Below are 13,601 nucleotides of genomic sequence, written 5' to 3'. Positions count from 1 at the left end.
TGCGCCGTGTGTTTGTTTTACAAAAAATGGCGAAGCAAATTAAGTTGTTTGACTGTGGGGTAAAAAGTTCTGCCAACCCGTCAACATCTCAAACGAATGTTCAAAGTGATTCAACTGATGAAGCGCAAGGTAAACCCGAACGAAAGCAAAGAGGAAATGTGTAAAATCTAGGGAGGCGAAATATATATGTACATTCTGTTTCGTTGTGCATTCACTTCCGGTAAAAGTTTCTTCAAAATAAGAGTCCAGATCTTATTACTACCAAAATAAAAGTGCAAAACGAAACTTTACCATAGGAAAATATTGGCATACAAATATAATCACTTCTATAAAAAGGGGACACATTTTAAATATAGTTAGACATATTAATACATAATTTAGCATTAATAATTAATATCTAATTCTTAACTGTGAATGGTTTTCATTTATTTAACATTAGAAATGTATTAGTCTGGCCAATCCAAGACTTCGATCCTGAAGGGCCAATGGATCTATGGTGGGGTGGGGGTCAGCACAAAAGTCAAGAAAACCCACATTTGAAAGGGAGACAACGGATGGCCAAGAAACTAGTGACTTGCTCAATTCATTTGTGAGGGATCTGTGAAGAACATGACAACAGCTGCACTGCTGGTATTTAGTATACCAGCAATTGAGGGTGGACAAGTTTACTACCACTTAACTTTCAATTAATTGTGTTAATTACTTATTGTAAAGCATTTGAACATTCTTTTGTGTCACATGTTCATTATTAAGTTGATGTATAACTGTATAGTATCTTAATTATTTAAAATATAAGGTGACTAAAAATGGCAACCGTATTTTCAGTTTTGGCAACCAAAAGCTGATGCCTGGTTGCCAGCCTGGCAACCACTTTTAAAAGTTAGCGTTGAGCCCTGCTATATATATGTTTTAAATGAAATCCAACCACTCTTGAAACATCTGTCATATTTCTGCATGTTATGTCTTGGTGAGTTTTCCTGTGACGATAATTGTTTGCGTGGAATCTGCAGTGTCGCCGGTCATTGCCATGAGCCCGGCTGTGCTCAGTGTGGTCGAGGACCAGCAGGTGACTCTGCCCTGTGTGCTATTGGCTGGGAATCCGCTGCCTGAGAGGCAATGGCTACACAACTACGGCCTGGTGAGTACTCAAAGAGAAAATGTACAGTTTGTTTTTCCGTGTCTTTTTAGTTTAATGTGTTTAACCAATTTCCCAAAAATAACTTTCAGGTGACCTCAGACCAGTATCTGACAGTGAGGAGGGACGGCAGTCTGCATATTGAAAGAGTCCAGCTGGATGATGCTGGTGACTACATCTGTTTGGCTGAAAACGTTATCGGGGCCACCAACCATACCACCACTGTCAATGTCTATGGTAATGTTCATAATATACATACAAACCAACTGTCAACAGACATGCATATTCACACACATGATGGCAAACACAATGTGTGTGTCTGCCAGGTACTTTTTGAGCACTAGCTGGACATACATTAAATAAATAATTGGAGATGGGATATTTCTGCTGATTAGAAAGGGGTGTAATGCAAATGCATGGTTTTTGCGCATTATAAATATGTATTTTGTGCTTTTATACTTCTGTCTCGCAAAACATTTATGAAGTCTCCCTATCAAAATGGTATAAGCAGTTTATAAACATGTAATATATGGATTAGAACACACTATACTTCCAGGTTGGTATTGTGCATACTGGGGCACTTCATGTAAATGAGCCAGGTTTAATGTTAACATTCCCTGTGCTTTTTCTTCCAAGTCAATGCTAATATGTCTTCGATGAAAAAGGCCTATTATACATTTTTTGTTTGATATGAAATGTCCCCTCTGTTTTTCCTCTTTCTTTTATTCTGCTACCTCCTCCTCTTGTCAATGTGCCGCTTAAATGTTTCCTTTCCCTGCAGAGGGCTGTTAACCCTCATGAATAGGATTATCTTTGAGATCATCCGACCTCTGCAGCTCATCCAGAATGCAGCGGCTCGTCTGGTCTTCAACCTTCCTAAATTTTCCCACACCACTCCGCTCCTCTGCTCACTTCACTGGCTTCCAGTAACTGCTAGAATCCACTTCAAGACACTGGTACTTGCGTACCATGCTGCGAATGGATCTGGCCCTTCCTACATCCAGGACATGGTTAAACTGTACACCCCAGCGCGTGCACTACGCTCTGCATCAGCCAAACGACTCGCTGCACCCTCGCTGCGAGGGGGACCCAAGTTCCCATCAGCAAAAACACGTGGGTTTGCTATCCTGGCTCCAAAATGGTGGAATGAGCTCCCCATTGACATCAGGACAGCAGAAAGCTTGCACATCTTCCGGCGCAGACTGAAAACTCATCTCTTTCGACTCCACTTCGAGCGATAGAATTACTAACAAAGAACTGCTAACAGAGCACTTATATACTAATACAGGACTGGCTTATCTAAAGCCAGTTGAGTAGCACTTGAAATGTTTGGCTCTATGAAACCTGATGTACTTATATGATTATGTTTTCTTCAAGGTTGTGTCTTCCTGGTCGAATGTACTTATTGTAAGTCGCTTTGGATAAAAGCGTCAGCTACTGTAAATGCAATGTAATGTAAAAAACGTAATGTATACATTAAACCAGCAGCTTAAGGTGATAGCGACATTTAGAGCACAGTGAAAGGGGAAAATGTGTTCTCTATTTATACTAAAGTCAGTCATTGCCAGATTCTAACAATTTAAATCGCAATTGTCCGCAGCAAGTACATACAATCTCCCTCATGAAATCAGTCATTTTCAGCTGTCCATTCACAACACACTGGACATTTACAATATGTAGCTCAGACAATAGTTACATTTGATATAACCTATTAGAAATACTTTCCATAGAGGCTACTTAACGCTAAATACATGCAAAGGGTACAGAAAGAAGAATGACATGCAATACTTGTTCGTAATGTGTACGCTTGTTGTGATTTTGTTGTTTAGTTGAATCACATTTTTTATTTCCAAGAAGATGCTCCAGGCCTCCCAGGGCTGATCTTTTCTGCAGATTCTTGGTGGTGTAAAAAAACAACAAGAAAAACAGATAGTGGAGGGAGGGACAAGAGACACACACAGAAAAACACACAGAAGAGCTAAACACATGAACATTCACAAAAAAATATTAACCTACTGTATATTTCTTCTTCTTCTTCTTCTTCTTCTTCTTCTCTTCTTCTTCTTCTTCTTCTTCTCTTCTTCTTCTTCTTCTTCGTCTTCTTCTTCTTCTTCTTCTTCTTCTTCTTCTTCTTCTTCTTCTTCTTCTTCTTCTTCTTCTTCTTCTTCTTCTTCTTCTTCTTCTTCTTCTTCTTCTTCTTCTTCTTCTTCTTCTTCTTCTTCTTCTTCTTCTTCTTCTGTTTGCAGTAATTCCTACAATTCAGTATGGCCCTCAGGTGTTCAACACAATTGAGGGCACACCCATCACTCTGCCCTGCCGTGCCAGGGGAGTTCCCCCCCCTGACATTACCTGGGCCAAGGTATGTGTTGGCATGAATCTTAGTAGAAAGTCGGCCAAAGTAAGAGCCAGTTCTGTGATTGCGGTGATGCTCTCATTTCCTGCAACTAAAGACCTTAATTTCTCTCCATAAATGGAAACAAAATTCAAAGGGAGAACGAGTGAAACCACATGAAAGTACATTATTCATCCAATTTGGTCTATTTTGCCCAAGTTGGAACTCCACAAAAATGCAGCATTAGTAAAGCTCCTTCTCCAAAGTAGGCAATGTCTTCACATTCTATAGAAATATTGATTAAATGACAGCTTCACATGTCAAAAAGGAATTATATGATGTCTTGAATCACAAATCCTTGCACAAATATACTATTTACTTTTAAGTGAATGCTGTTGTGCAGCTCATTAATATTCCAAACATTTACTATGTGTATTCGTGGAGTGTAGTTGTGCAGTCTTGGACATAGATAAGCTCAACTTTAAAAAAATCCAGATGTGAATCTACTTTTTGAACTACAAGAGAACAGGCCCTTGTGTTGCCAAAAGTCAGGGTTTCTATTTATATTTTAGTACAATACTTACTTTATTGATGGGCTCTGGCAGGACAATAGCACATACAAGGAACATTTCTGTGTGTCTCTGTGAGGATATGTGTGTTTGCCTTGGGATGCTTGTGAAATTAGCTCTACCTCTGTGCATTAGGATGTGTTCTTCGTCTTTACATGTGCACTTTTGTGTGTTAGTGTGGACTGTAAGCCATTAGGCGCTTTCACACCAAGTACTTTGCCGTACTTAGTTCATCAGAACTCTTTAGTTCTGATGAACTAAAGAGCAGATCGCGTTCACACCGGGAATAAGTCCCTGTGAAATGTGTGTTCATGGACAGTTCCTCCCTTTTTTCCATTTTTCACTAGTTTCTCTGAGTTGTAAAAGTGATGCGTTTAAAGTGAACAGGGCTGCAGGGACATATAAAACTAGACCCTGCTAAGTTTTGCACCAGCTGTTAAAATGTGATTCCCTTGCTGTTCTGTATAACATCAATCAAGTTAAGTTAGGACAATGCAGAGATGATTAAATCCTGATGCACTGACGTCACATTTGCTTTGTGTTTTGGTTTATTTAATGTATAAACTATAACACTTTTATTTAAAGCCTTTGCATTCAAAAGTAGAAGAGAGAAAATCAAATAATCAATTTAAGAACGCTTAGTAGGTCACACAGCCTTCCTGTTTCCTGGTCACCATCTTGAGTGTTAATAAAGCTGAGTTAATGAAACAAACCGCGGCCCCTGCCCTTTCCCTGCTGTGGTTTCTTTTGTAGGGTGGGGAGCTGCTGAACTTGGGTGGTCCAGCCTTCTCCATGGACTCTGACGGCAGCCTCCTCATCACCTCCCCCTCTGGAAACGAGACTGGAGAGTTCCTCTGCACAGCTACCAACGCTGCAGGCCATGCAGCCAGGAAGGTCCAGCTCACAGTCTATGGTAAAACTCATGTCAGATTTTACAAAAAAAAGTGACTCCACTAATAAAGGATAGATGTTTGACACAACTAAACAGCTATTCTTAATTTTGGATAATTGTTTTCAACTTAATTGTAGTTTACCATGTCCAGGCGCAGGTCCAATGTAGTAAATGCCCATTCCTATAGATTCTTAAGGCCAAACTTCTGAACATGAACTGCTCTCACTCACACCCATTTTCCATGGCTCTATAGGTGCGGAAAAAGTAATTTTACCACTTTCCTCACAGTTAAACTGTCCATGTTTACTGCGTTGTATGACTTTGTATTTTTGGATATGTAAAAGCAGTGAGCACATAAATGCACAATGAGCTATGGCAAATTTCGTACTGAATAAAGGAACTATATAACACACTCAACTCAACAAGAGCCAATTTTAACAAATATTTGTTGTTTTTTTCTTTTGTAATTAACCCTCTTTGTTTGCATCTCATATGTTGTGTCACATTAATCTAAGGCCTTTGAATTGAGTTGCTGTTTTGTCTATATGTGTGTAGTCCGTCCTAGATCCGGTGTTGGTGGTGCTGGAGGCTCAGCTGAGCCAATGATGGTGGTTGAGGGTGAGGACGCCATTCTGCTATGTGAGGTCCACAGTGTCCCCCCTCCCACCATCAGCTGGGCGAAGGAGAGGCAGCTCATCTCCCCTTTCTCTCCCCGGTAACACATACAGAAAACAGCACTGATTCTTTTGAAAGATAATCCAACAACACCATGTGCACTGCTGAGGTCTAGTAATGAAGCAATTTTTCACTTTGCAGTTTAGTTTATTTCTGTTTCTGATTGTGCTCCTCACAGGCACACTCAGCTTTCCTCGGGCTCTATGAAGATCTTGGAGACCAGAGTGTCAGACAGTGGGCTTTATGTGTGTGTTGCCTCGAATATTGCTGGCAACCTGACAACATTCATTGATCTGAGTGTTTTGGGTAAGTTCAGAGATCAGAATTTCTAGCAAAGGTTTAATATTGATGTTATTGAGGGTTACTGAACAGTGGTATAACCTTTATTATGTTATGAATGCACTGATTTGAGTTTGTCTAAGGCTATTTGTTCTAAGGACGGGTTGGCGGCCCATATACTGTATCAGCTGCCCTTTACAGGTTCGACACTGGCTCAAAATAATATAAGGCAATTTCCTCCCCTCTGTCTCCCCCCTTTTAATGCTATATCTATAAATAAAGGCACTCTATGGCCCCTCAAAAGAACATCACATGATCTAACGTAATGCAATCATTTGGAATTCTTAAAAACAACCTATTCAATAATCACACATAAGCCAAGAGAGTTGAGGAAGTTGCAGTAAAGACATACTGTCATTGGGATAACATGATGTTCTTCTGAATGACAGTAGAACATAAACTATACAATCTTTACATCCAGGGCAACATAACTCCCTCTAAACCTTATTAAATCTGGTCCTCTGTCCTGCAGTGCCCCCTAGTATCCAGGCTGGCCCCAGGGTAATGAAGGTTCAGATGGGGTACCCTGTGGAGCTGCCCTGCATGGTGAGAGGGGTCCCGGAGCCCACCCTCACCTGGACAAGAGATGATCAGAGGTTCCAAGTCTCACCTGATGGCAGCCTGGCTTTTAGAAACGTGGGTCTGGCTGACGAAGGGACCTACACCTGCATAGCCACCAACACCGCAGGCAGGGCCGAGGCCCGAGTCCGGCTGCTGGTGCAAGGTAGGATCCAATTCATGTCCTTCAACTAACGTGCTCGCACTGTGTTCATTATGTTTATGTGTGTTGAAATGTTTCAGAAACATCACATCATATTTTGTACTTTTTTTTCATGACAGTATTTTTTAAGCAATTCTAAATTGAAATTATTATAAATAATGACTGTATTGTAAACATGTTGAAATAAGACACAATGTACCACAAGTTCAGTTTAGTTTGCAGTTCTTTGTTTGAATGGCGACTTATTCAATGCATATATATTTCTAAGATGCATACTACAACTGTTGAAGGTGCTTTATAGTGTGTTAAAATATATTTTGCAGTATACATTTGTCATTGATTATGTGATTGTCGGTTTCCAGTACCCCCTGTGGTCGAGATATTGGAGCCGCCCTTCAATAGTCCGCTGCAGGAGAGAGTTGCAAACCAGCGAATCGCATTCCCCTGCCCTGCCAAAGGTAATTTATATTCTAAACAAGAAGTAGATTGATAATTATTTTGTTGTTGTTGCAGGAACAAAACATACCTACACTGCTATTAAAAGTTATTTTTGATTAAAGTATACACTTTTATTTACAAATGCTGTGGACTTTGTCTAGTAAAACACACAATATAGTTACTTAAAATTAATTTGTTTTCATTGTTATGCTTCTTCACTCTCTCAGGCCTTCCTAAGCCAGTGATCCGATGGATGCGTAATGGCCAGGAGTTGTCAGGTAATGAGCCCGGCGTGTCCATCCTGGAAGACGGTACGCTGCTGATTCTGGCCTCTGTGTCGCCAATGGACAACGGAGAGTACGTCTGTGCTGCGGTCAATGATGCTGGATCCACTGAGAGGAAGTACCAGCTCAAAGTTAACGGTGACCAGTTCTCTATTCTTCTGACCTCTGACTTTTTAAAAACCTTTTTAATTTATTTGCTGATCCATAAATGAAGTATTACTTCTATCTCATGCCTTGCATACATTTCATCTCTTGGAAACTAATGCTCAAAACTCCTCATTGACACCTCCACAGTGCCCCCACTTATCCGTGACGGGGAAACACCAGGCAACGTGTCCCTGGTCCTGAGTCAGTCCACCAGCTTGGTGTGTGATGTCATAGGAAGTCCGACCCCTGTCATCACCTGGTACAAGGATGGGACTCCTGTAAGTGAAGTCCCATTTACTAACTGTTAACACACATTTCATACTGACAATGTTTGCAGTTGTCATTTACAACACTGAGGAGATTCTGTGTTTTTTTCAAATGTTAGGACTTTTAAAGGTAAATACACACATCAAAGATGCATATATTTTGTGTTTTTGGGGCAAATTAAGTTTATTCAAGTATAAGTATGCTGCCTTATACTTTTATTTGCCCATTGAACTGTGGCGGAGTAAGTAATCAACAAGGTTTGGCTCACAAAACTATAGCAGCAATCAGACATTTTCATGACCTGTCATCTTTTAATACAAATTCTCATAAAGACAGAATAAACTGTGATTACAGGGTGCACTGTCCAAGAGAACTGACCTGATCAGCCAGCCATAGTAGCAGCACAATCAAAGTATTCATGACAGAATAATTATGATAAATTGATGCAAGAACAGAGAGTGAGCACACACTTTGTTGTAACGTCTAATTTGCTGGCTGCTTTCTGTTCCCTTGGCTGCTTCACACATGATTCCTGCTGGGCACAGAAGGGAAATTCAGAGCACTTACTTTCATCAGCTAATTCTGAGCAATCCAATATGCTCTCTGAATGTTTTTTGCTCCAAGCTGTAATAGAAACATGTTTTCTTTTAATGTTTTCTTAGTCATATTTTGTTTTTCATGCCTCAATTACAAGCAGCTTTTCTTTTTTTTTTTAGATCCTTTTATCATGATGTATTACAATTAGCCCCATAATTACTGTCAGGCACTATTTCCTAAATTGTAACTTATGCTGTTGTCTTTGCTTTTGTGTTTGATTTATTTATTTGTATTGAATGACAGGTAGTTGGTAGTAACACCATCCAGATTCTTGACATGGGAAAATCCCTGAGACTACTCAAGGCAGCCACAGCAGATGCAGGCAGCTACAGCTGTAAAGCGATAAACATCGCTGGCAGCACAGAAAAGGACTTCTTCCTGGATATACTGGGTGAGTTATGACATTGAGTGATTGTCTATGGAAACTCCTAATGAAAAAAACACTGTCTGCATAGTTTCAGACAGAACAAACCTTGATACACAAATGTAATTTGGGATTAGATCTATAACATACAATATCTTATTCGCCCCAGTTCCACCAACCATTGTGGGGTCAGCCTCTCCCCAAGATGTTTCAGCCATTGTAAAACAGGAGATCAGTCTTGAATGCAATGTACAAGGTGTACCTTTTCCAGCAATCCAGTGGTACAAGGACAGGAAGTAAGTGCCTTCCAATAATATATCATTCACTATTATGGTAACAATGGTCAAATGAGTTGAAAAACAGTTAAAACATCTGTTTCTAGGCTGGTGTTCCTTGGTGATCCAAACCTGGAGGTCACCAACAGGGGTCAGGTTTTGAAGATAAAGAGTGCTCGTCTTGGAGACAAGGCCCGCTACCAGTGTAGTGCCATGAATACAGCCGGCAAACAATCCAAGGAAATTAACGTCAGTGTTTATGGTGAGTTTTGACACATACTACACAGTCATGTACTTATATGCAGAGCCTACTCTTTATTTGGTAACCTCACATGACGAAATACAGCTTACTCACACAGTTTTGTGGTATTGTTCCAGTGCCCCCCTCCATCAAAGGCGGTAACATCACCACAGAGGCCACAGCCCTGCTGGACACGACAGTAACACTGGAGTGTGAGGCTCGCGGAGTGCCGCTTCCTTCCATCACCTGGTATCGAAACGGAGAGGCCATCCTGTCCAACAGACAGGTTCAGTACGTCGAGCGGGGCCACTACCTGAAGTTCCCCCGCGCGCAGGCATCAGATGCGGGCCTGTTCACCTGCAAGGTGACCAGTGTGGCCGGGAGCGCTGAGAAGAGCTTTGTACTGGACGTCTACTGTAAGAATTTCACATCTGACATCTTATAATCTATACACATATTTGTTTTTCTCTGTGTCTTTTTTTGTCTACCTAAAACAAAAGGCTTTTAGAAGTTAATATTTACCATGTGAGTTAAAAAAATCGAGAGCACATTGTGACATTAAATCAGATTTTCAAGGCTTTAAGGCATTTGGTTTCAATCACAAACCATAAAGACCTTTGCAACAGGCAAGAATAATTTCAAACAGCTGTGCATATTTGGCAAACAATTAAATGCGAAAATAAAATCCTTGATCTTCTAGGAGCACAACAATGGATACAGACTACAGGACTTGATGCATAAAGCAATTGTACATGTAGTTGGCTTTTGAAAGCCTTGAGTGTGAGATGTAAATAAGACATCAGTTAAGCAGAAAAAGTATTTGAAGCCTTAACCCTTCTTTTGTTCTGTTCCCTTTTTAATGTTCTTTCCCCCCCCCCAGTGCCTCCTACCATTGCTGGGGGTGAGGACGGGCCAACTGAGAGGAAAGTGGTTCTCAGTAAGCCTCTGATTCTGGAGTGTGAGGCTGGGGGACACCCTCCCCCCTCTCTCACATGGCTGAAGGACGGAGTTCCTGTGCGCGATGGTGAAAGCGTCCGTCTTCTCGAGCAGGGGAGTAAAATAGAAATCCTTTCAGCCACGGTGTCAGACTCGGGACGTTACGTCTGCGTGGCTACGAGCATCGCTGGAGAGAAGGAAGTCAAATACGACGTCAGAGTTTTGGGTATATAAACACTCTCTATCCTGTCCTGACAGTAGCATGCACAGCACCCACACACACAGACCCAAACTAACTAGACTTTCTGGGAAATAAGTAGCCTATCTCTGTGCACAAAAAAAATCATACAATACCTTTCAACATTATATAAAATCACTTTCAAGGCTGGCTTGTTTGTGTGCATTCATGTTGTTGTCATATCATTATTCTAAAGCCTGACCTCACTGTTCTTTGGACATACATTTCTTTTTTGGACATAAATGTTAGTACCTAGTTTTTGAACAGCAGTTTAGCATGTCTCCCCTGTTAAAAAAAAAAATGCAGATTCAAAAGAAATATAAAGAACAGAAAGCCAAACATTTGACTCAGTCAATGCCGGGTAAAAATACATCAGAGAGAAGACACTTCAGAAAAGGTGGTAACCACAAGTGCTTTATAGCTGCTAAGAGCCAGGATTATTTTGCTCCAGGTTATTTAATCCTTACTTTTATTTTATCAAGTGTGTGGCTGGAGCTGACATCATAAAACAGAAACTATTCTGACAGCACTCTACAGTATGTGGCTCAAAGTGGGACTAAATCATGTTGATAGAAACATTGATATACTTTGATGTATTTCCTCTAACTCGTTCACAAAACCCATCAGTAAATGCCAAAGCAGGACTATCTTCTGGGTATGAAGAAAACTGAGTTGTCTAAATGTGTTTTTTAAACTTCTGTTAACAGATTACAGATAGGAAGTAACCTCTCTGGTATTCAGTCACTCTGAGCAATCCTAATCACTACCCAAAGATAAAGCCTGTCACATTTCCAGCTGACACAAAGCCTTTAACAGTTCGTGTCAGCTGGAAAAGGTTTGTGCCGTTGTCGGCAGGATTCGAACCTGCGCGGGGAGACCCCAATGGATTTCTAGTCCATCGCCTTAACCACTCGGCCACGACAACTGTGAAATATGATCTAACACTGTGACTTCCTATTAAAGCTGTTGCTATCTGCACCATGTGTGCATTCCACATGAGAAGCGTACACCTGTCCCTTCACCGCAGCTCTGCATGTGTGAGTAATATACTCACAAGAATTCTTCACAAGAAAAACAGGACATTCAGTTTAAAAGCAAACCCCAGGCTGGAGATCTTATCTTTAAATTCCTCATACCATTGTTATTTATTCCGGAAGTTTTTCCTTGTACGATGTGAGGGTCTAAGGATAGAGGGTGTCGTTTTCTCATACTGATATTCTGAACAAACTGTGCTGTTGTATTAGCTGTACAGTGTCTTTACTGTAGGGTATTTTTATTATATGTACAGCACTTTGGCTCGACCAAAAATCGTTTAAAGGAATGCTCCACTCATTAGATAATTAATCAAAACTTCAGTATTTAGTGAAACATTATGTTTAAACCATACCCTGAAGAAATCAGCGATATTCCCCGGTAAATAATGATTTTATAGCTCTTTTTTTGTATCAAAACCTGTATATTCCGTCAGGCCGCTGCCATTTTGCCCATTTTCAGTAGTCACGTGATGGTCGTGACGTCATCCATGCGTTCACTTTGTAAACACACGAAAACATGGCGAAGTTTTGAGCAATATGAAGAGACTGGAAGGGGGAATTCAGCCATACAGGTTTGAGCCTACTTAGTACTACTTAGTAGATACAATGATTTTGATTACTAGATATGTATGCATGTAGTACCACCCTTGCTAGCGATTCCCTCTCTAGTTTAGCATACTCAGCCTCGTTGTCCCTGGCCCTAGAACCACGATTTTATGGGGCCGGAAAAACTGGGGGGAAATACCCACTAGCCTGTACTACGCTATATGGAAAGGCCACCAAAAACTGGCCTGGCCTGGACGATAAAGGACGTTTAAACGGGGCTACCCGCTGCAATGGAAATGCGCCATAACATACCTTATTCTTACTCCGAGCACTACTTCTGGTCCTCCGTCGCTTCACACTTGCAGAGGGCGATTTCTCAACTGGCCGAACTGGTGTCCTGGTCGGTGATGACACCAGAAAGACCGATGGTACTGCATCTCCATTAAGTAATGGTTGTTCAATAAATCCCATGTTATGTTTTATCATACTCTCAGAGTAGTCGTCCGGAAACTTGAAATGTTCGCTGCATACTAGTGATGGCCGTTTGACACTGAAGCTTCGAACGGAGCTTCAACCCTGGACTTCCTATTCCATAGAAGCAGTGCTTCGAAGCTTGCTTCAAATCACGTGACATATGACGTCCGAAGCAGCAACTGCTTCAAATCACGTGACATGTGACGTCCGAAGCAGCAACTGCTTCATTTCCTTGAATGAATCACTTGACTGGTTCACGGTCCATTCACGCGATTCAATGCACTGCCTCGTCTCGATTCTGACAGGTGACAGGTTGAAACAGTTTCAAACTTGAGTGCTTCAACACTTTATGACCGCTCTAAACAATGCACAATGTGTGGGTTGTTGTCGTAGTTTGCGTTGTTGCTGTTGAGTTGTTGTTGTTATTGCATTTGATATCATTATAGACAGTGCTTGAATTGGAATGAAAAAGGTGCCAGTACTCTAAAATCAGCAACTTTTTCAAGTCAATTTTATATATACAGCCCACAAACAAGAATTTGGCTACTATAATGCTGGTGGGTTTGTCTCTTTACTACTGTATATTTTAGAAAGGTTCACTGTACTTAACATTTTTTATGATAGGCAGCGGATATGGCTAAAGCTCAGTAAGGTCAATATTAACTGAAAATATAGCAATCAAAGTCTAGATCTTCTGCTGAAGACACATGAAGCAGAGACCTTTCAGGTGAGAGCCCCTCTGGTGGTGTTCAACATTAATGACAAGGAAACAAAGCTCTGGTCAGAAGCATTTTTTATAAAAAGCTTTAACAAAATTAAGTATTTCTGTACATTTTGAATGCAATCTAACTTTCCAACTCAGAAAACGAAAAACGAAAAAGTGCCAAAAGTCTTCTCACATGGCTGAGCTGCTTTGCAATATACTTCACCACTGAAGAATACAAATATGTATAAAGTAAACTATGATGCAATCTAACTTTCCAACTCAGAAAAATGATAAAGAGCATGAACAAAGAACATGTAAAACAAATGCAAAATTTGCACAATCTAAAATGAGAAACTGTAACTGCAAGTAACAAAGTCTGAGCCATGGTAAA

The 13,601-nt window shown here is 40.7% G+C and overlaps 1 protein-coding gene, 1 long non-coding RNA gene and 1 other non-coding gene across 3 annotated transcripts in view; 1 reads left to right on the top strand and 2 right to left on the bottom strand.

Moving 5' to 3' along the window:
* Positions 1 to 13,601, top strand: part of hmcn1 (hemicentin 1) — a 76,314-nt gene that overhangs the window by 26,844 nt on the left and 35,869 nt on the right. Inside the window, exons 17-31 of the mRNA XM_034210129.1 lie at positions 1,011 to 1,138; positions 1,228 to 1,372; positions 3,382 to 3,494; positions 4,790 to 4,949; positions 5,484 to 5,643; positions 5,782 to 5,909; positions 6,415 to 6,666; positions 7,026 to 7,121; positions 7,329 to 7,523; positions 7,680 to 7,810; positions 8,640 to 8,787; positions 8,930 to 9,056; positions 9,143 to 9,297; positions 9,414 to 9,692; positions 10,157 to 10,438. Coding sequence (XP_034066020.1) covers positions 1,011 to 1,138; positions 1,228 to 1,372; positions 3,382 to 3,494; positions 4,790 to 4,949; positions 5,484 to 5,643; positions 5,782 to 5,909; positions 6,415 to 6,666; positions 7,026 to 7,121; positions 7,329 to 7,523; positions 7,680 to 7,810; positions 8,640 to 8,787; positions 8,930 to 9,056; positions 9,143 to 9,297; positions 9,414 to 9,692; positions 10,157 to 10,438 — 2,499 coding nt within the window. The remainder of the gene's footprint in view (positions 1 to 1,010; positions 1,139 to 1,227; positions 1,373 to 3,381; positions 3,495 to 4,789; positions 4,950 to 5,483; positions 5,644 to 5,781; positions 5,910 to 6,414; positions 6,667 to 7,025; positions 7,122 to 7,328; positions 7,524 to 7,679; positions 7,811 to 8,639; positions 8,788 to 8,929; positions 9,057 to 9,142; positions 9,298 to 9,413; positions 9,693 to 10,156; positions 10,439 to 13,601) is intronic.
* LOC117542449 lies at positions 8,091 to 12,463 on the bottom strand. Its single transcript, XR_004568439.1, has 2 exons — positions 12,343 to 12,463; positions 8,091 to 10,399 (listed from the first exon to the last, which is right to left on the bottom strand). It is a non-coding gene; the product is annotated as an uncharacterized LOC117542449 (long non-coding RNA).
* trnas-aga lies at positions 11,294 to 11,375 on the bottom strand. The gene has a single exon. It is a non-coding gene; the product is annotated as a tRNA-Ser (tRNA).

This window comes from Gymnodraco acuticeps, unplaced genomic scaffold (assembly GCF_902827175.1).
Source record: "Gymnodraco acuticeps unplaced genomic scaffold, fGymAcu1.1, whole genome shotgun sequence".
NCBI classification, from domain to species: domain Eukaryota; kingdom Metazoa; phylum Chordata; class Actinopteri; order Perciformes; family Bathydraconidae; genus Gymnodraco; species Gymnodraco acuticeps.
Note: the sequence above shows the minus strand (reverse complement) of the source record. Positions and strands in the feature narration are given on the sequence as shown.